The sequence below is a fragment of the Etheostoma spectabile genome, chromosome 19 (genome assembly GCF_008692095.1).
Source record: "Etheostoma spectabile isolate EspeVRDwgs_2016 chromosome 19, UIUC_Espe_1.0, whole genome shotgun sequence".
NCBI lineage: Eukaryota > Metazoa > Chordata > Actinopteri > Perciformes > Percidae > Etheostoma > Etheostoma spectabile.
In genome coordinates this window covers 13,079,566-13,102,651 of record NC_045751.1, presented here as the reverse complement: position 1 = coordinate 13,102,651, position 23,086 = coordinate 13,079,566, and the positions used below count along the sequence as shown (strand labels likewise).

The 23,086-nt window shown below is 40.8% G+C and overlaps 1 protein-coding gene and 1 long non-coding RNA gene across 2 annotated transcripts in view; both read left to right on the top strand.

Moving 5' to 3' along the window:
* LOC116707037 (uncharacterized) overlaps positions 1-22,445 on the top strand; it is a 23,259-nt gene extending 814 nt beyond the window's left edge. The window contains exon 2 of the long non-coding RNA XR_004336389.1: positions 22,124-22,445. This is a non-coding gene — a long non-coding RNA (uncharacterized LOC116707037). The remainder of the gene's footprint in view (positions 1-22,123) is intronic.
* tesk1b (testis associated actin remodelling kinase 1b) lies at positions 572-22,441 on the top strand. The gene is made up of 10 exons (XM_032544103.1): positions 572-1,294; positions 11,258-11,379; positions 11,582-11,630; positions 14,272-14,418; positions 15,345-15,427; positions 18,222-18,309; positions 18,950-19,033; positions 19,891-19,977; positions 20,398-20,494; positions 20,587-22,441. Exons 1-10 carry the CDS (start codon positions 1,106-1,108, stop codon positions 21,738-21,740), a joined length of 2,100 nt encoding a protein of 699 aa, XP_032399994.1. The 5' UTR covers positions 572-1,105; the 3' UTR covers positions 21,741-22,441.
* Positions 22,446-23,086: the final 641 nt, after the last annotated feature.

Here is a 23,086-nt window from a genome sequence, read left to right as displayed (position 1 = left end):
CCGCGACACGCAGGTTCCTGCAGAGCACAGAAGGATCCTGCAGGCGGCATGCGCGCTGTTCTGAACCCCCCCCCCCAATGTGACCGAGCGACCATTAATAGCGCAGCCATGAAAACTGCCCGAGTCATCGGATGAGTTTTAAAGCGCGCCGGTGTGTGGAAAGTGCAGGGACTAACAAATAGATGCGATATCTTGCTGCATCGACGCTGTTATCACAGGAGAGCAGGTAGGCTACTGTAACATGTCAAATAGACTCATTTACGTTTTACTATCTAGTTATGTATCTGTATCAGCATGTGTTCATTGAGCCCATATGTGATCCCGATGTCTTCATGTTAATGCAGATAGAACACAATTTGAGATGCGAAGAGTTTAACGCCTCGATGCAATGTGCGTCAGATGATAATTTGCCAAATTGCTCAGGTTATGTTATAGTCAATAACATAGGCACAGTCAATATGAGCAGGAGTCTTAGTGTAAGATCAGTCTCATTAGCACACACTTTATGATTTAGTGAATTAACGCCCCTGTTTCCGCCCCCCTCTTCACTCTCTCTCTTCAATTTTAATAGGCCGCAGCGTCACTGAGGCAGCTCTGTGCGCACTGGAAACCCAGAATTCAATTGGTGGAACCAGGAGGGAAGCCCCGGCCTTTTCTACTGCAGAAGGAGCAGTTTGAAAGAAACCGTGAGAGAGACGCCGCTGCCAAGACAGCAGCAGCAGCAGCAGTAGCAGTCTGCGCAGTTTAGAAAACGGCACATCCCAATCTGCTGCACGGCATGATGGACTTTACCAAAACTGCGTACTGACTCTGCAGGATGCAACGCTGCAGCTTCGTAGTTCGTTAGACACAGATAGAAACAAGCCCGTTCCGGACGTGTGCAGGAATTTGACAGAGGAATTAGGCCTAACCGGTCGCTGACCACAGCTGCGACATTTGGTTTTCCCACTGAGAGTTCATCCCTCCTCCCCTCTGGAGAGCCCTGCGCTGTGGCCTTGTAGCGGACATGGGAAATGTAAACAGTAGTCGGGCTGGATTTTAAACTACACACACGTCTTACGTCCTCCTCTCGCCTCCACCTCCTTCTCCTCCCGGGGCGCCCGAGATGGAGACGGAGAGGGTCGAGCCGGAGCAGCAGGGAGAGGCAGAGCCGCCCATGCACAGCGTCCACGGAACCAACCGGATCAGACCGTCCTCTTACCGGGCCCTGCGCAGCGCCGTGTCCAGCCTGGCCCGTCTAGATGACTTCAACTGCGAGAAGATCGGCGCGGGGTTCTTCTCTGAGGTGTTCAAGTTGAGAAGGTGTGATGTGTGTGTGGTGTGTGTGTGTGTGTGTGGTGTGTGTGTGTTGTGTGTGTGTGTGTGTGTGTGTTGTGTGTGTGTGTGTGTGTGTGTGTGTGGTGTGTGTGTGTGTGTGGTGTGTTGTGTGTGTGTGTGTGTGTGTGTGTGTGTGTGTGTGTGTGTGTGTTTTGGACTTAAGTTGTCTCACAAGGTGGAGGCAGGGGGTGTGGCCTTGACCACTACCAGTTTACTCATTTGAAAGCCATGATGTCTCTCTCTCTCTCATGGTGGGCTAAATTCTCTGGGCGGGCAAAGCGAGAAAGGGGAGGTGACCTTGCCCCTTAGACCTCATAAGGCTTTTCTCAAAGGCAGAGCAGGATACCCAGGGCTTGGTTTACACCTATCACCATTTCTAGCCACTGGGGGACCATAGGCAGGCTGGGGGTACTCATATTAATGTTAAAAAAAAAAAACTCAAAGGGAAATTTTCATGCCATGGGACCCATTAACTCACTTGATCCCTCATCTAAGTGGTATCTATGGCAACCAGGTCATCCTAAACCAAAAACCAAGTGAAAAAAGATGCATGATGCTGAATAATGGTGGAAATTGACACCTCACTGTCCCATCTAATGGTGCTCTTCTCTTCACACGTGTTGGCAGTGACCCACATGTTATGTAAGGTGGACATAGTGTGTTTTGGTGTGCAAGTGGATACTGTCAGGACAGGTAAATCGGGCACGTGTAGGTAACCCTATACTCCCTATCTTTGTTCAGACCAGCCACCTTCCTCCCTTTGGCACGCTGCTGTTAACTTGCATTGATGCTAATTCTGAGGATTGCATCATTAATGATGGCTCTGAGTAGCCTCATGCAGACTAGTGATGGTGTGTGAGATACCACCAATACAAAAGTAGTGTGTAGTCAGTCATATAGTCAGAGAAACAGATGATCAGACTGAAGGACCTCACCCTTCACTAACAATTAAACCTGTAAATTTACTGCATTTGATAATGTGGTTGTTAATGAGAGATTATTAGGAGTATCTTCATACCAATGTAGGAGCAATGCCAAGACTCACTGGAGCAGGAGTGATGTGCATTCTTTTCAACCCTTTGTCTGCTTCCTGCTTCCTCTTTCCAGGGGTTTGTTTATCTTTGTAGATAAATGAATGCGTGATGTGGGTATAAGGGCACCTGTCATTGCTGTCAGGTGATAGATAACCTTGTATCAACTAAAAAAAAAAAAATGTTTTCAGTGGAATTTTGTAAAGTGGAGAAAACTGTAAGATAAGGTAAATGTAAATTATTAGGATACAAATGTCCCCTGTAGCAAAAGTGTTTTTCTGTTCTTTTGTGCACCATGTATTTGGAATTTTTGTACATAAACACCCCAAAATCACATTTGATGTGTGTACGTGTAATGATATGATTACTTTTTTTTTCTTCTTTTGGCTTTGTGTTGAGGCTGCAGTTGATGATTATTTACATCATAATCTGTTGAATACTTAGTTAATAGTTTGGTCTGTAAACTGTCAGTGAAAAATGCCCATCAGGAGATTCCAGAGCCAACGTTGACATCTTCTAATGGCTTGTTTGGTCCAGTTAGAAATCCACAAATATCCAATTTCCTACCATATTAGAACACAAAAGCAAGACGTTTTCACATTTTAGAGTCTGTAAACAGTTACTTCACAACAATCACAATTAATCCATCAAACTTGATGCAGATTCATTTTCTGTTGATCAGCTAATAGATTAATTAACTAATTGTTCACTATAGCTTCACTATATACATGACCCAAAGATCTGATATACAGCGGTGTCTGGTGATCCCATGTGGGATTGGCTAAATATTTGACAATAAATAAACATTTACAATAACCGCCGAGAGGTTAAAACATGATTCAGTGTAGTCACTCACATAGCAGTGATTGTTGTTACTTGTAGTACTGAGACATTGATATTGAATGTGCTCTCTGAACTCTCCAGTCACAGTCATCTCATTAAATATAACTTTCTTTTCTGTGACTTCACTCTTAGTGCTTGTTCATTTGAATCCACTCCCTTAACATTGCCCTTTGAATGGCCAATGAGCATGCAAATGTCACCGTGTTTATTGCTGGCCTGGCAAGTTGGCACTTAGATTTGGATTGGCTTGCCCTTTTGATAGCGCCATATAAATGTGAAATTGTTACCGCAACTATCAGTCACATTTAAAATGTTTGCTGACATGGCTGACTAAAACGCTGTTGGATGTTTTGTTTATAAAATTTAGCAGTCCCTTAAACACATATGGAGCATTTATGTATATTCAGGCTTTGAAATGGATGTCCGGCTCTTTGCTACAAAGGCTCTGGCGTGCGTGCGTGCGTGTGTGTGTGTGTGTGTGTGTGTGTGTGTGTGTGTGTGTTGTTGTGCTTCAGTCCTCATTGCAGATCAGTGGAGGCTTGCAGCAGGTAGACAGGCAACCATTCACCTCTCCAGTGTTCATTTGTGAAACTGGAAAAAAAGTAAAAGGGAAAGGCAAACAAAAAGGGAGAAAGGAAAGGCGCACATGTGTTGAGACAAATCCTTCAGGTGCTGTTTTTTTTCTTCCACTCCTTCTCTCTAGACTAACTGTGTGCTGAAATCCTGGCAGTATTAAAAACTTAGTATCTGGAAAAACCTTCAGTGTCCTCAAATATTGATCATTGCAAGAAATGGGGCTGGTATTACTCTGATCATTGATCCCTCGGCAAGTAAGAAAATGGAAAATGGAAATATTCCAGTTAAGTACCACTAGGTCAAATTATAGTTTAGTAAATGACTTCAGTAAACATACTGTCTCTTGTTCCCAGTTTATCTACGACTTAACATCCCTTCTCCTCAGCGTCCATATAAGGCCATGACTCAAATTAGACAGTTTGTTGCTTTATAACAGTCAGGCAGTGAACTGATAATAATATAGAGCATCAACTGGCAGGCATTAGGTCAAAGTCTGCCTACACATGTATAGACACACACTCAACACATAGTTACGTCCCATTAGCCTCTTATCCTCCCATCCTGCAGTCATTTAGTAAACACAACTCTTGCTGAGACAAGACAGCTGCCACTGTAACCTGGCGTGTGCGTGCGTGCGTGCGTGCGTGTGCGTGTGTTTTTGCCTCAAACTCGACCTGAAGGCTCGACGGCAATAAAAAACACAATCCCAAAGACTTTGCTTAATTGTTCATTTAACTAAAAAAATTATTTATTTATTCTGTCGATTTGTCAGGGCTGCAGGTTTTTTTTTTTTTTTTTAATCAAAGTTGGATTGATTTCCAAATGGATTATGCTGCCATCAGCTGTTTCTGTTCTGATAATAGATTGGTATATTTGCTAATACAGATAACTGCTGTCTAAGAAAAAGAAAACAGGAACAAACTTTAGATTTGGTTCTCATTTGGACCTTTTCCATAATTTACATGAGACATGGAAGTCTCACAACATTGTTTTCACAAAACGTCCACAGCATCCCACTTTGGTGGTAAGTGTAATATTCTTATTCTTTTTGTAATAGTCTTGTATGTTTGGATATATATTGGCCTTCCAGTAGCAATCAGATGGATAGTGTTGGGAAGCATATGTCCCCAGCTCAATATTCTCTTAATACACTAAGGAGAGCTTTCAAAGGGCTTTTATGTTTTCGGCCAGGTTTTTTCCCCCTAGGTCAAATATGACAATGATAGCCCGGGTCAGTTGTAAAAAATTACCCACCTACATGTTATTATGTTATTTCCTTGGAACCTATGCTATGAAATTTGCAGGCAAGAGTTTTCTTGACTATAGACATTTACATCTCCTCAGTGGCTGAATGGATTTTCACCACTCAAACTGTATTTAAAATGTCTATCTCCCTAACTCGCTGAGCCAATTCAAATTGTGCTTTCGCAAAAACTCTGGATTTCCAGGATAGGGATAAACCCCATTTTCCAAAAACCCGTGTACCTGTGGACTCTGTCAGCCTGGTCACACCCTGGCTGGTGTGCTCAAAAAAACTGCACAGGTTGAGAAGGTCTGACTGCGTTAAATTTCAAGCTCAATTTTCTTTATAATTTCAAGGCTGATGACAAGTGTATGTCTTGGTAATTGTTGCGAAAAAGTTGGAGGTAAGCTGAAATTTAAATACATTTACATGAGTCACATAGCAAGAATTTCTCCATAACAAAACTAGTCATCATGGTAATTATCGTTTGTGGTAGTTCCTTGCTCACACGTGAGCTATGATAATAAGCTGAAGGAGAGGTGTGTGTGTGTGTGGGGGGGGGGTTGCCAAAGACTGCTGTACGTGTTGTGTATATTGGACAAATGTTCAGTATTATTATAGATTTACTTGCGGTTAAATCATATCATATTACAAACATTGCAGTTAAAGTTATCCCCCTTACAAAAGTTTCCTATATTTAAACTGTAATTTTAAGTCTTTGTTTATGTGTGTGAAGAGTTTTTGTCTATAATACACAACCTAACACACTCAAAATATTGCATTTTGCATTTTCTTGATTAATTGTTTGGTAAAACATATATTCCATTTATTATTATAGACAACTGAGACAAAAGGCAAATTCGAATTCATGTCGTTATTTAATTATTAAAACTGTCACAAGCATTTTTTTTGTCAATCAACGAATTGATTAATTTCCTAATCATTCCAGCTCTCATTGCCATGTGTGTATGCATCAATATCAGAAATTGTTTTGTAATTTATATAATAGATTTCTGCCATTTCAGCCTCGTCTTGAAAGAACATTGTGCATGAGATTAAGAGATAAAGATTGTGTGACTCTCCCATCAGGACGTGTTGGGATATGATAAGTTCTTAGTAAATCCTGGGTAGTGGAACTAAATGTCAAAGTGTCTGCTTTGGGAAGTGAATGACAACAAAGAAGTTACATGCACACACAAACCCTGATCCATCATCAGCTGCTGTCTGTGTGCTTGTGATCAGTGTCAGTGTCTGGGATTAGGAGTCTCTGTGTTTGTCCATGTTGTTATTGAATGTTGGTGTTGGTATGGGAGAGCAGGTGCAGACTTGAACATCAGCAGCTTATTGTAGCACTTTTCTCTCATTATTCTCTCCCTCCCCACCGCTCCAGTCAGGGCCTACTCCTCTGCCACTTGCTCTACAAGTATTTAACTTTGTTTACGTTCTGCACAGCCGCACAAACACGAAAGCGCTAAGCATGGTACGTGACTCCCTTCACTTGAACCAATGTGTTTATTGCTTAAAACACTACAGATGGAATGAGGATTCAAATAGAGAAGTGTTGGGCAATACTTGCACAATTATTTGTTTTCATATCCCTACTCTCAATTATGGTTACTGTTGTTTTCATAAGTTAACCTCAAAAGACTGTGTGTGTTTATATCACTACACAATGGCCTTTCCTCCCATCCACATGTTGGCAGTGCGCTAGCTAAAGTTTAAGGAAGACCACTCCCCAGTGAAAAGGTAAACAAATGGCTCTGTTTGCATGTGTATGTCAAGTCAGTATCACAGTTATTGCAAAATGATTTTTGTTGTTCAGCAGAGCTCAGTTTTTGTTTTGTTTTTGTCACTTATCTGTCATGTTTTTTATATAGTGTTGGTTTACTGAAATTGCAAAATGTTCTAGTTTGTCAAGCTATACAGAGTGACACAGACAGTCACTCTGCATTTCTTTTGCCATGGTTTTTACATACATGTCTGAAATCTCTGCCTCCTCCCTGATTCGGGTGAATGAAATTAAATTCTAGAGGACCATCTCTTCCCAGGAAATGTGTCCCTGTTTCTCTGGAGAATTCAACTTCCACCAAAGACATCTAAGAATCTGAGACATTTTCATACACTTGTAGCTTGAAGCAGTCTTGTCATTTTAGTATTGCACTTGCAAAAAGTTTACAAGAGACAGATTAAAAAAAAAAGAGTGGTCAAATCAAAACTACAGAAAGATCCTGACTTTTAGGTATGAATCAAGGTCCAATAACACCTACATTTCCCATGATGCAATGCTAAACAGTCTCTAATTAAACTATATGTCTGGTAAATAACCATGTATTAAATTTCCAGTTTGTAACACAGGCGTTGTCCTTCTAGCCTGCTTCTGCAAACGTTCACTCACTCTTCACTTTCTTTCACTCACTTTTTTTCATTTTTAAAAAAAAGACAAACACCAAATAGGTGACTTGCAAGCAACAGGTCAGTGATGGTACACATGTATTTCTGCGTGTATGGACTTAATTGACCCCTCATGTTTAGGCCTGTGCATGTGGAGGAGTGCGTCACCCCACTGTTTTGCGACAGACAGAGTGAGCCGTTTGTGTCAGCTTGTCTGCTACCTGACTGATTGCCTCCTGGGTCAGGTTGTGTTTCTGAACCTGGCTTGACCGCACAAAGTCTGGGGGGGGGGGGGGTGAAGGATCTCCCTACTCACTCGCTGAAGGGTGCCTTGTTTCAGTCACCTACACAGATGCATTCACACAGTTGTTTTCTTTTTCATCACGCGCCGGCTTAAGCCTTGAGTTATGCAATAGAAGCTAATTTCTCGATCTTCCAATGCACATACAAAGCAAATGGAGTTCACTCCTTCAGGGACTTTTCACTCAATGTCCTTTCACACTTCAGCTCAAAGCTCACTTGTCAAATCGATTGACGCTATCCTGTTTTGAAGTGATGGCTTGAAAAGCTGATTCTGAGATTTTGCTTTAGTCTGGTACCAAAAAAACACTGGAGTGTTGCACATTTTGTGACGATGATGATTTTTTTTTTTTTTTTTTTTTTTTAAGGGTAGATTCTGTTTTTATGTGCCTGGCTACAGACCAGTAATACTGTAACATACTTTATCTTTTAAATACCACAGTAACCTGACTGTTGCTAAACATTCAGATTTAATGTTACTTACAGCAACAACCCAATTTTTATAGGAGTCTTTATGTATTTCCTCCAACCATCCCAATCATTTGGAGACCCTCAGAGGTGTGTGGGTGTGGGTGTGTGTTAGCATCCTAAGGAGTTTATACACTACAACTTTACATGGTGAGTGTATTTAAAGGCTGGTTCTGATATGTTTCAAAATCCTTAAATTTTCTGTTTTAGGCCAAAACCTGCATAAAATAGCAGGATTTTGTATTTCTTAAGCAGAATTTAAGCAATTGAGGATGGAGATATTTACCAAAATATTTATTTTGGCGGAAAATGTGGGAAAGGCAATTTTACTAACTTTTTAGTGGCTGGTCAAAAACGACTTTGCATGCCCCTGAGTTACAGTAGGCATTCCCAAAATCCTGGCTATATCCCTGTACAACAAAAGATTCAGGTTGTTTCAGTCATTACAGACATCCCCATCTGGTAACTTCATCCTTTTAAACTACTGGTCTGGACTGAAACACATTTTTCTGCAGTTTCTCTTTTACTACCATCTTCACATGTGATATCTAAGACGCCATAACTCTTTTTAAAGGTGTAACTCGTCTCTTTTGCCCTTGTATGCATCATCCATCTGCAGTCTCTGACACATCCTCCCCCTCTGTCTCGCTGTGCATCAGTCAGCTCCGTCGGGCCACCGGCTAATGACAGACATCGCTGCACATGTTGGTGGCACGGAACAGGAGCACGAGATGCCTGCAACCTTTCCTTTGCTGACTGCAGCACTTTACAAGACAGAGTGTGTTTTTAAAGGAGAGCTTAAGGGTGTGTCTGGGCGCGTACTTGCAAGTCTGTTGTGGGTGCTTCATATCATGGGGAAATCTTGATGTAGGCGTGGACATCAGCATTCCAGTGGCGAGTCCATGGAGATGACCAGTACAGTGGTTGGCATAAAGAATTTGGAACAGAACACCACACATACCCTGTTGTGGCTTTGCAGAGTTAGGAAAAAAAAAAAACACACACCGAAGAAAATGTTGCCCAACTTGCTGACAGACTCTCAGCTCTTAATAATGATGAGTGAGAGGTTGTTTATTCTGAGGCTAAAATCTGTCAGAACAAAACACTCGGGTGTAGCAGCATTGCATTTCCAACCACTGCTGCATCAGCAGTTAGCTCTCGTTTGCACTGTAACCTGCCTATATACGAGTGTGAGAGAAAAGAGGTGGAGAGAGAGAGAGAGAGTGAGTCAGTCAGTCAGTCACAGGATTCCAGATGAGCACATAAGTTTCTTTAACTAAGTAAGAAGGCAGACGTGTGCAGGGAAAAAGCAGGCAAGTGTGATGTAAATGCACAGCCACGCAGAGCTCCTACAGTCCTGCTTGCTTGCCAAACAAATCTGTGCTAATGGAAGCAGGAGAAGACTGAGTGTATAAAGAAACCTTCTAATCGGCTACAAAGCTCCATCTACCAGCCTGCAGGAGTCTGCATCATCCTCTAAGTGCTGTAAATATATAAAGATTAGTCCCGCACTCCATCCACATTCCTGCTGCATGTTAACATTTCTGCTCCAACTTCTTCTTTGCTAGAGGAAGCAACTTCTGGCGTGCGTGTGCGTGCGTGTGTGTGCGCGTGTGTGCGTGTGTGCGTGTGTGTGTGTGCGTGTGTGTGTGTGGAAAGAGAGAACGCACTGCACGCTAGTCTGGTCTCTAATAGGCTTTATGGTTTTTTCCATTACCACTCTGATCCACAGCCCAGCTAAGATCCAGGCCAGTGTCACACTAACTTCAGCTAAACACTTCTGACTCCAGACTTTGACCCCTCGCACACTTTCCCTCCTCCCTCACCCTTTTCATTCTTTTATTACACAGTCATGTCACTAATGAAGTCACAACCTGATATCCTCATGTGCCAGTTCAACTTTATTATTAGCTCAAAAGGAAATTTGGTTAGCAGTCAGGCATTAAAACCTTGATTGCAGATTGTAAATGCAAATAAAGTGTGGTCATTCAACCAAAGCTCAAAACATATAAATTGCAAACTGCTACTAATTACATACTTGACTATCTTTTATGGTTAATTATAACTTTTGGTAGTGATACCAAGTTCTTCCTTTTTCGATACCTTGATTTGAAAAATCTTTCTACAAAATAAAAGGTAAAATGTCTTAACAATTAGCTTGTTAATGGATTGGAAATTGAGTGCAGAAAGTGCTTTTGCAGGTATTTGGTCATAAACATTGCATTGACTAAAGTATACAAATGAGTACAGCCTCACTGAGCTGCATATAGTAGCACTAGACAACAAATGAATCAAAAGTGGTGTTATGATACTGTTAAAGGTTTGTTAAATCAGTAATGAACGTGAAGACAGCTGTGAAACAGACCGATAAAGTTCTTAAATTAAATCCATTCAAATACTCCTGTAATTTGTATTATACAGATCAGGCCATTTAACATGTAAAACCACCCATGGGTAAAAGATACATTAAAGCATTTATAATATATAAACAAATATTTAAACAATATAAGGAAAATAAAAAGACACACTCTAACACAGGCAGACCGACTCAGAAACACCTGACTTCTTCTCTATACACTCTACCAGAGATTTTTGTGCTTGTCGGCTGCTTGTGTGTCTTTCTTTTGAAAGTCAAACTACTTGCCAAGCAAATATGTAGCCTGGGGGGGCATGTCACCATGGTTACCATACCAGACGAAGCCATTGCCATAGCAGCAGGTTAGGGCACGGAAGCAGCAAAAACAGTTGAAGATACTCAACTGACTTCAACTTAGAATTTTTATTGTAGTTTTCCTTTTTGTCGGTTTGAACTGATGTGATTTATGTATTTATATTGAATTATCATCATGAATACTCTGCTAAAGGCCTGTTCTGTTTAGCTATAGATCTGTTTTATGTGTAGGCCTACTGTGAGGTGTTTTAAATATTTTCGTCACGGTGTCAAGTGTTTTTTTCCGGTGTTACATTGCATCCTTGCCTTGGCTTTCCAATATGTACACAGAAAATGTTGAATAAACGGTATTAAAATCATTTGTGTCAATTGTGGATCAAATTTAAAATGGTGTTGTTTTGTTGTTGTTTGATGCAGGTGCAGCATCGTGTGTCGGGTCAGGTAATGGCTCTGAAGATGAACATCCTGGCCAGCAACAGAGCCAACATGCTCAGGGAGGTCCAGCTCATGAACCGACTGGCGCACCCCAACATACTCAGGTAACGTAAATGTTTGAATCCAAACATGCTGTCCTTTTTATTTATTTATTTATTTATTTATTTTTTAAACCTGGTATATTCTATTATTTCTAATCTTTACAACCTCCATCCAAAAAGCCTTGAATCTTCATGAAATGTGTTTGTCTGTCTAGACACATTTGTTCACATTATGTTGTTAAGGGATTGTCTGTTCTGCCTCCAGGTTTATAGGAGTGTGTGTCCACGAGGGGCAGCTCCACGCCCTCACAGAGGTAAGACGCTAATTAACCTGCTGCTGAGTAAAAGTGTGCAATTAGAATCACTTTAATGGGTGCAACAAGCACACATTACGTAGTGAGATTTTACCAGCCAACTGCTTGCTAGACATGAGGCCTAAGATTTTAATTGCCAATGACTACATATGCTATTGTTGTGCACATGGCCAATAAAGGAACTTGGACCTTTTGATCTAGACATACAACTCTACATAAATGCAAAACATCAATTGAAAGCAAATCATGACATAGGAAAAGTTGATTTAGGGAAAGCCTCTAATTTTGGGTCGTCCGACCCCTATTTCAATTACAGTTTAGATTGGGATAACTTTTTATTAGTTCAACTACAGCGAGATTCTAATTTCAGACCGCAAACTTGACGGCGCCTACTAAAACGTTTCTCTCTGACTTCCTGGTTAAACATTAACAATGCAAGATATAATCTAAGTTTGATTTCATATATTTCTATAATATAGATGATAGAAGATATACGTGTGTGTGTTGTGTGTGTGGTGTGTGGATTATATATATTAATATATATATATATATATATATATAATATATATATATATTATATATATATATATATATAACACACACATATATATATATACATCATATCCCTAATAAGTGGCCGTGAGTGAGTGAGTGTTGTGTGTGTGTGGTGTGTATATATATATATATATATTATATATTATTATATATATATATAATATATATATATATATATATATAAATATTATCTATATAATAATATATACAATTATATATACACACATACCACATATATATATATATATATATATATATATAAGGTGTTATGTGTGTGTGTGTAATATAATGTTACATCTCTCTTGGGCTAATGTGGAGATTTACTCTTGAAACAGCACCTTCAAGGAACATGCCACTTCAAAGATCCTTTCCTATAAAAATTAACTAATTAATTAATAATTATTAATCTCATCCATCACTATTCAAATTCTTTCTCTGTATTTCCATAAGTAGATTGTTGCTCACATTTCTTTGCTGCAAACCAAACAAATTTGAGGAATTGGATTCCCCACAGAGACGTGTACATGTATTTTTTTCCGCGCTTTTGCTACAGATTCCTTTTGATATCGGATTTAATTTTTTGATTGCTAAAGAGAGGTTGATCATGAAAGCAGCAGCTCAGTTGGTATTATAAAACAAGCACGTCTCTCTATAAACGACTGTCTGACAGTTGAATTGGTTAAACAAGACTGGGGTCAGTCTGTTCATGACATTTCAACATTTTCTTACGTGTGATGGACTTACCTGATGTTGCCGTAGTTACTGAGCTGCTCAACATTTTGGTGTTTTGCTGTGTGTGTGTGTGTGTGTGTGTGTAATGGTACTACTGTACTTGTGTGACACGTCATTGTGTTGTATTATTTGAAAAGATCAGCAAAAAATGACTTTTTTTAAATATTGAATTAGTAATAAATGGGCCTTGTAAGAGTTAACTGATAGACAGTAAAACCTCTTTTATGGCCCAGATATTGACTTCTCTGTAGGGCAATTCATCTTTTAGTCTTTAAAATGTGAGAAAAAGGGAAATTCTGGTCACCTTGTGGTTAAAATGTGTACAGTACCAACCGCAATGTCTCTGGTGACCTTTGTTTCATGTCATACCTATATTTTCTGTTTCTATCTTTACTCTCACTGTCAAAAAAAGAAGAAACAAACTCTTAACCCTCATGTTGTCCTCGGGTCAAATTGACCCGTTTTCCTATATCAGTGTTCTTTTTACTACCCAAAATAACATGATTGAACGCTCTTTGGCAAGTACAAATCTCTACTTTCATTCATTTTGGTGTGTCTTAATCAATTTTTTAGCATTTTGAAAAAAAGTTTTTAGTGGTTTTGAAATAGTATTGAGTAAAAGTTGACATATTCCAGTCTGTGATTATCCATCAACATCCATTCCTTTAATTTTAGTCAAAATACTTTCTGCTTTTATAACTCAAACATCAGGCTGTAAAACTAAAGTTAATAGTGTTAAAAGCGTCAAAAGTGACAAATGTAAGAACTAAACGTTGATTAATAGCCTCAACAAAAGTGTTGCTTTTTAATTTTGATGGGAAGACAACACAAGGGTTAAGATTTTAAAAGATTTTTTTCAAAAGTCTCAACTCAAGGTGGTCTTCAACTCGTTGCTTGTTTTGTATTTGCAGAAATTAAAACCTGAGATATTCAATTATCATTGAGGTTAAAGCGGCAACCAGCGGAAATTGTTTTTTACAGATGACTTCACAATTGATTGACTTTTGTAATTGTCACCTTCAGAAGGAGCAGTAAAATAAAATAAACTGTGGACTGGTCAATGAACCCGAACAGTAAAAAGAGAGAGAGGCTTATAACCATACCAATAACCGACTAAACATTTGTTAATGTGTTGTGTAGGTAATGATTTATGGCACCATTCATGTTAACAGCACAGTCTTTACAGGAATCACGGCATCATTGGGACTTTTAGATCCCAATTTCCCAAAACAATAAGGAAAGCAGCTTTTATATCAGCAGCCAATCACTTTCAAAATGGAAGGAACTCCTTGTTTATTTATTTGTGTTTTAATAATTAAACTCCCTTTTGTTGCCGTTTATCCAAATGATCCAGTACATCAACGGTGGTAACTTGGAGCAGCTGTTGGGGAGTGACATGTACCTGTCGTGGAGTGTGCGGATGATCCTGGCCCTGGACATCGCCCGGGGACTGCAGTACCTGCACAGCAAGGGCATCTTCCACAGGGACCTCACCTCCAAGGTGATGAGACAAACACTCGCGCATCACTGAACATCAGCCATCACACACACATCACTGAACATCAGCCATCACACACACATCACTGAACATCAGTGACTTTGCTTCTTAGGGAGCAATACATGTGTATTATATGCACATGAAACTACACTTACTTAACAACTGTTTTGCAAGACTAAGACTACCAGGATTCACACAAAGTAGTCAAGACACTAATGTTGTTCCAACGTGAGAGTCCTATCACTGCAAAACAATTTAATCTTTTGCTTTTAATGTAGGTTTTGGAAACAATCAAAAGCTCTGGTGCAGATTAAGAAGCTTTGCAGATGCGTCACAGATCTTGCAGTGACATCAACAAAAATTATTTGTGGGAAATATAGCAAGTCAATTCTGTAAAGTTCTGAATAGAAAATGAATAATAGTTCACAGTAGACAGTAAATAAGAGACGTAAACATGAAGTGTTCAAACTACAACATATCAAGCTTTAAAACATAAAAAGGCCAGAGAAATAAGATAACTGATGCAGTCTTTTATTTTTATATTAATGTATCAACGAGGATTGAGTTTCTCAATTCAAAACGTTTGTAACGGAAATGTTGACATGCTGGAAACTGTTGGCTATTGGCAAGTCAGATTTCTTACTGTGGTTAACATGGTGAAATAATCACTTCAAAGTGGAAAATGGCACAGAAACCAACCCTTTCTGTTCATATGGCCAAATTGTAAGTGTGGAAAAATCTGCAGTTGTCCTTTACAGAAAATGAAAAGCTCTGCCCAAACAGAATCTTTCATCACTTTTGAAATACACACTAAGGGTCTCATGCACACACACACACACAAACACTCACTCACTCACTCACTCACTCACTCACTCACTCACTCACTTAACAGCAGTAATACTGATTTGACATATGACCCCTCTGTGCAGAACTGCCTGGTGCGCTGGGAGGGCTGTGTGTGCTCAGCCGTGGTGGGAGACTTTGGCCTGGCGGAGAAAATACCAGATTACAGGTCAGTCCATTCATCGAAACTTCTATTAACACTGTGATTAGATAAGTCACGCTCAATAGATCACATTCCTCTACTTCTCTTTGTCTTACTTATCCTAACTTATACTTTACTTATCCCTAGCTATTATCTGTAAATTTGTCCCACAGCTTCTCTTTTCTCTGAGGAGACACAATTGCACACAGAAAGAGACATGTTGCTCACACCAAAGCACAGTCAGGTTTTTCCAAAGTATACCGCCACCACCACTCAATGTTTAAAGATCTTTTTATTAATACTGTGAGGCGTCGTTGCAAGCCAGCCATGACGCACAGCTGACTCGCCGCTCTGTTGCCGTCATCTCGTTGTTTCTTTCTCTGTGTTTGCAGGTGTTTTTTTTAATATGCTGTGACATTTATGTTGCATAATTTATTCCCTGCCATCAATCCACCGCTGGTCTGTGCTGACTATAAATGATCAGCACCCTTATAGCCATCCAGCTTCACCTTCAGTATCCTCAAATATTGATCATAGTCAGAAATGGGGCTGGTTTTACTCTGATCATTGGCAAGAAACAAAATAAGCGTATTTCCCAAAATGCCGAACTAAGTCAGAAATGGAAAAAATGGAAAATGGAAATATTCCAGTTAAGTACCACTAGGTCAAACTATAGTTTAGTAAATGACTTCAGTAAACATACTTTCTCTTGTTCCCAGTTTATCTACGACTTAACATCCCTTCTCTTCAGCGTCCATATAAGGCCATGACTCAAATTAGACAGTTTGTCGAGTTTGCAATTATTTCACAGTCAGGCAGTGAATTGATAATATAGAGCATCAACTGGGAGGCATTAGGTCAGAGTCTGCCTACACATGTATAGACACACACACTCGACACACGGTTACATCCCATTAGCCCCTTATCCTCCCCTCCTCACTCTTCAGTAAACACAACTCTTGCTGAGACGAGACAGCTGTCACTTTAACCTGGCCTGCCCTTTTGTGTGTGTGTGTGTGTGTGTGTGTGTGTGTGTGTGTGTGTGTGTGTTGTGTGTGTGTGTGTGTGTGTGTGTGTGTGTGTGTTGTGTGTGTGTGTGTGTGTGTGTGTGTGTGTGTGTGTGTGTGGGTGTGTGTGTGTGTGTGTGTGTGTGTGTGTGTGTGTGTGTGTGTGTGTGTGTGTGTGTGTGTGTGTGTGTGTGTGTGTGTGTGTGTGTGTGTGTTGTGTGTGTGTGTGTGTTGTGTGTGTGTGTGGTGTGTGTGCATCAAGTGTTTTGTGTTTCGCTGAAATCTTAATGCTTTTGACTTAAGAAAAATGCATGTCCATCCAGCTAAATATGAGGTTAAGAAGTTAATATTTTACACATGCAGGGCTTTGACCTGAGTACGTGTCATTGTGTATTTTTTGAATACCCAAAGCGATCAAACATAAAGGCTCTGTTTGCTCCAGCCTCTGCTTCAATAGCAGCTGGTGAATTGTGTATCTGTTGTTTTCAAGGGCATGTTTGCTTTTATATTGTAGTCAAACACTGTTGTATCCTGTAGCTGAGTGTTATCATAGAATAGGCGATGTTGACAACACTTTACGAATGTTTGTGGTAGGAAAAGAAGGAAAGGAGGGAAGATGAAGGGGTCTTAGGAAAAGCACTCCACAAAAGGTCAAACTATTCCAGTCCTTTTGCTCTTACTGGATCTCTGCTGACCCTCATTACAAGTCACTCCTGTCCTTTACGCTTCCATCATTCCCCTTGCTTCCTTATTAACTCTTTCTGCTCATTTCTGAGTTTTCTGTTGCATTGTTTTCCCTCAGTTGCCCTCTGCACACTCGGTTTCTTGTTTCTGTTGGTCCACTTCTCCAAATGGTGTTTAGGTTGGGAGCCACAACCGTCTCGGCTCCTCCTCTCTCCCTCTGCCATCACTTCCCTCGCTGTGTTTTTCTGCAGTATCATAACCCACTGTAGCAGATGGAAATAGCACAGAAAGGAAGTATCTGCCAGCTGTGTGTGTGTGTGTGTGTGTGTGTGTGTGTGTGTGTGTGTGTGTGTGTGTGTGTGGTGTGTGTGTGGTGTGTGTGTGTGTGTGTGTGTGTGTGTGTGTGGTGTGTGTGTGTGTGTGTGTGTGTGTGTGTGTGTGTGTGTGTGTGTGTGTGTGTGTGTGTGTGTGTGTGTGTGTGTGTGTGTGTGTGTGTGTGTGTGTGTGTGTTGGTTTGTGTGTGTGTCCGTCCTTGCAGATTCTTGTTTTCCTTCCTTTTTATTCAGCTAAAATTGCTCAACCATATCTCAATGTAACTGAAAAACACTGTGGTTTCTTAGAAACAGAGGAAGTACACAGAAACCAACTCACAAAGCTGGGTTTCCCCCCATAATCTCTCTTTCTTTTCGACTAATCGCTTAATCTAAAAATGTTTTCATCTATTTCTTAGGCAACATTTCTTTAAAGCCCCATCTGCCAAATTAGCATTTACATTCACCTCCACTGTCTCTGATTAAAGGTAGAAATCTCAAAAACAAAGGTGAATAAATCTTTCTGTAGGTGCCACTTGCTTTCTTGCATTTCTTTCAGGCAGTTTCAGACCAACTTCTGTAACATCACTTTTGCCACCTTTTGTAAAGATTTCCTTTTAATTGATTCATAAATCCTTACAGAAACATTATTCTTTCCCCAAACTGTGATATTTTTTTAAAGCGATATCCACTCCTTTCAAACGTGGGTGTTGTGAAATGGATTTAAGCTCCTCAAATAAGTGCTGGTTTAACATGAAGCCGCCCTCTGTTTGTCTCCTCTTCCCTCCATGTATCCCCGCCTCTTCCCTCTCTCTGCAGTGAGGAGGAACAGGAGCCTCTGGCGGTCGTCGGCTCTCCCTACTGGATGGCCCCGGAGGTGCTCAGAGGAGAGGTGTATAATGAGAAGGTACCAACAGATCGCTGTCTTCATTACCTTTCAGCGGCAGATTGTTGCAAGAGTTCAAGGTCCGCAGTGGGTGTAATGAAAGCACACCCAGTCAAATAAACCCAGTACCCAGGCAGGGCAGCAATAAATATTTAATAACTCAGTTATTATGTTGAAGGTAAAAAGGAATTTAGTTATGTAAGAGGTGTTGGCTTGTGTTTTTATGTATGGCTTGTTGGACATCCTGTTTGCCTAACATTTTCTGTGTTATGCAGCCTGCCTTGTCTCACAAAAACCTATAAATTAGTATAAACCACATCCGGAATGTAGTGCATGTTTTTAGATTATATTACAAAAAAATGGAAATTCACATCATTGATAATCTCATTTTCAGACCTTCATGTCTACAAAAAGCATGAACTACATACATTACCAATAAAGCCTATGCAATTGTAATTTACATGAGAAATACATGTTGAATTTTGATCTGTTCACCAGAATATTTGAGTGTTTGTTTAAAGGAACGTTGATAAACCCAGAATATAAGGACACAAGTAAAATATAAACTTTATGGTAGTTCTCTTTCTCCGTTTCATTCAATCTCTTTTTTGCCCCTCCATGTGCATCTCTCTTTGATCGACCCGTTGTCCTCTCTCTGCAGGTGGATGTGTTTGCATACGGGATCATCTTGTGTGAGATCATTGCGAGGATACAGGCCGACCCCGACATCCTACCACGCACTGAGGTACCGAGGACGTTGTCATCATTAATGATTCCCCGTTCCTTTATCATCACATACTTATTTCATGCATGTCTCATGTCATAGAGCCCCTTATTATATCATTGCATGAATACAATTATAAATACAGTGCAAGTCTTCTCGTGTATTCCTGTATGATTTACTGCCTGAAGCCTATCTGTATTTCAAAAGCACATGACTGTTGTGCAAGCAGCAATGTCAAAATGACTTAGTTATGCAATTCCAGAGATTATTTTAAAAAAAAATTATGTAAAATGGTGGATATCTCACTTTGGAATCTAACTGCTAATCTAAGCAAACAGGAAGCTGACTTTCTTATCTTGAAAGAAGCTTGCGTGTTCCTAAATGCTCAAAATAACTGACAAAATATGTATCGTAACTCATGATTTGTTTATTAAACAGAGTGTATATGCTGTATGAATCTCCTCTCACTTCAGATATACTTTATGATAAATCAGTGTAGATAGTAAAACTCTCTATTTTTGAGTGAGCTGGTGATGTTTACCGTTGTCCCACAATCTAATGCATAGACAAATTAGGAGATCTAATCACAGCGGCAAAAAATAAAATAAAAAACAATTGCGGCTGGCATAACAAACAATAATAAATTAAACAAAACATCTGCTGGTATGTGTATTGCACCATTTCTTGTTGGCACAGCCAGTGCAATAATAGCAGCAATGTAGTGTAGTATGTAGTGTAGATCTAGGACTCAACAGTGTTAAACACACACTGCCAGTCTTTGAAGTTAATAAGAGTATTTCTCCCCATTGTGTCCCTGGACAGAAACAAAAACGTGTAAGCATAATCTTTTTTTTAAAATCTTTTGTGTTTTTATACAGGACTTTGGTTTGGATGTGGACACCTTTCAACAGATGGTGGGAGATTGTCCTCCTGACTTCCTGGAACTGGCCATTGCCTGCTGTAATGTAAGAAACACACACACACACACACACACACACACACACACATCTTTGCGTCACATCTAATAGACCAAATGCCAAACATTGGTTGAGAATTGTACATTTATACTTAATGGTCATTTTATGTTTAAACAAAGCAATTCTAGAGTACTCTGTAACCTATGTTTATATGCCTGAAAGACATAATTTTGACAGAAAAAATACTCCAGAAATGTTACAGATTGCATGCTTGAAAGGGGTGGGCATCATCCACCTTTTTAGCATCCAAGTCATGTCTGTCTCCCCAATTATTTGAGTTTATGGACCAAAATAAAAATGTATGCAAAGATCAAATAAGTCTTAATATTTCACTGCAGTTTATTTTAAATTAATGTTTTTGTCTTCTCTTACCTTCATGCGCTCTCATCTGTTTCTCCCTCCTGCCAGATGAATTCAAAGCTCCGTCCATCCTTTTCCCAAATTGTGGTGGAGCTGGAGAGGAGACAGGCTGAGAGGAAACATAAGGATGGACCATCAGTCAAAGGTGAGTCCTCAACGTTCTGTACTGTAAGCACCAAATAGTAAACATGTTTGTTTCTGCAGATTAAAAAGGTCAATTCACTCTTTCTTTTAAAGCCGTTTCTCCAGTCATTGGTCCTCTACGAAGACGATCCCTCTGCCTCCTGTCAGATCCTCGACTCTCCCGTAGCAAATCCGACATGCTCCACCCCCCAAACATGTCCCCCTCTGTTACTATGGCAATTCCTGCTCGGGTCAACCCCTTCTCTCAGAGGGAGGACCTCAAGGGAGGCAAGATCAAGCTGTTCGACACTCCAAGCAAGTCTGTCATCTCCCTTACCTTCACCCTGCCTCCTCCACCTGACTGCGACGACCCCTCTGTCTCCGAGTCTGACAGCGGTGAGGTACCAAGGAGGCACAGGCGCTGCCACTCGCTGCCTTGTACGCCTCCTCCGCACCTCACATCAGCGCCGAACACAATCCTTACAGAGCAGGAGTCCATGTCTAAGGTAGACTCTGTAAATGGAGAGACAAACCGAGTGAGTGAAGAAGAGAGCTTGTTAGGAGAAGAGAAGGCAGCTAGGGAAGGGAATGGAACTGATTCAGGCCTTCCTCTTTCCATTGAACCCCTGTCGCTGGACCAAGAGGAGGAGGAGGAGGAGGAGGAGGAGAAGGAGAACAACGAGGAGGAGGAGCCCATGGACTGTACCAGCTCCCCAGACACACAAGACAGCACGTCATCTCCTTATTCCAAACTCTCCTTTCCTCCGTCTGACTCCTCAACTCCCATCCAACCCTCCACTCCTCCCTTCTCAAATGGCTGGGGGTCGGCCATCTCCAACGGGCCTCCATGCTTACCTCCCCTCTCTCATTTGGACAACAACAACGTGGTCATTGGTCGACCCTTGGCATGGAGCGCTGCCACCACCACCACCAGTGCTCCCACAACAACCAACAACAACAACGGCTACCACTTCCCTCCCAGCGACCCCGCTGGATCGTCCCCATTTGGCTCTGGCAGCGGACACTCTCTGGACCAGGAGGAAGTCCTCTCCTGTCCTGGCTGCTGCCTTGCTGGCCTTCGCTTTCCCTCAATGTGTCCCCGAGCTCCACCACGCAGAAACCCCTACAAGAACTTGAACGGGGACCATGCAGCTTCACGTGGGCTGCTTTGTCCGGGACCCAAGGGCCTGCCACCCTCCCCTACCCCCACGACCACCACCACCACCAACCTGGAGCCAGGACTCGCTTTGCCGGGGGCACAGACATAAACCTCAACACCAAACGCAAACCGAAAAGATTTGTGTAAACTCTGCACCAAAAGCTCATCCCTGGAAATTAAGTGGGTCTTGGAAGAATTTGCACATATTTTAATGCAGCAATACCCTGCTTATTTTCCAGACAATCTTTTTGGTGCAAAACAGTTTACTAAAACACACTCCAGGCTGACTTTCTCCGTGAAAGCTGTAGGACAAGGTGCTGGTGACTTGTTGCACGTCGCCCTCTGCTGGGCTGAGGGCGACATGTAGATCTGACTGATCTATGTCAAGAGCATGGAAACACTCCAGTTTGGGGTCCAGTCGGTTGGATCCTCTAAATGTGCAGATGTAAAGATTCGTATGACTGATAATATTGATGATGATGTTCAAATGAGGTGTGTGTGTGTGTGTGTGTGTGTGTGTGTGTGTGTGTGTGTGTGTGTGTGTGTGTGTGTGTGTGTGTGTGTGTGTGTGTGTGTGTGTGTGTGTGTGTGTGTGTGTGTGTGTGTGTGTGTGTGTGTGTGTGTGTGTGCGCTGTTTTTTGTTGCTGTGTGATCTCTATTGGCCCTTCTGGTTGCCTGGTTAAGCACTTCAACTGTATTACTGAAACTATTGATGTTATTACTTTTGGGAATGAATGGTCAAAGACCTGTATAAGAGATGTACAGATTCTTATTATTTAAAGAATGCATTGAATAAAAAAGATAGAATGCTGTTCTCCTGATATGTATGTTTTGTTTTTTTTAGCCATGATAGGTCTAGACTACAATATCTCATTAGATGGATAGGCATCGGATTTGGGGCAGAAATTGGTTGTGCCCAGACTATGTACCCATAATTTTATTTATTTTTTAAATTGAAGGTTATTTTTTGGGGGGTTTCTTTCCCTTTTATTATAGTGATAGTAGACTGGAATGGGGGAGAGAGACAGGTTATGACATGCAGCAAAAGGCAGCAGTTCAGTAAAACATAATTTAAAATATATTATTTAAAACCTCAATTTAACATCTTAAATTTTTAAAGATTTTTTTAGGGACACTTCTAGGCCCTTACTAACAGGACAGCTGAAGACATGAAATGGGAGAGAAAGTGGGAACAACATGCAGAAAAGGGCTAGAGGTCAGATTCAAACCTGGGCCCGCCGTGCCGAGGAGCAAACCTCCACATAAGGGTGCCTGCTCCATCAACTGAGCCATTCTGGCACCCTTAATGGCTTATTTTAATCATGATTCAAGTACATCTTCTTCCTCTAACTGTCTCAGTCTGTCAAACTTCTCCTCTAAGTGGATTACAGCCTATCCTCTCTCTTACAAAATCACCGGCTTTCAATTGAATCCTTATGTCTCCACCCCTTCCAT

Excerpts from the sequence above, each read along its gene's own strand:
- tesk1b (XM_032544103.1), top strand. The coding sequence starts at position 1,106 with ATGGAGACGGAGAGGGTCGAGCCGGAGCAGCAGGGAGAGGCAGAGCCG. Across the intron at positions 11,380-11,581 it reads GCGCACCCCAACATACTCAG|GTTTATAGGAGTGTGTGTCC; the intron begins GTAACGTAAATG and ends TTCTGCCTCCAG. Across the intron at positions 14,419-15,344 it reads ACAGGGACCTCACCTCCAAG|AACTGCCTGGTGCGCTGGGA; the intron begins GTGATGAGACAA and ends CCCTCTGTGCAG.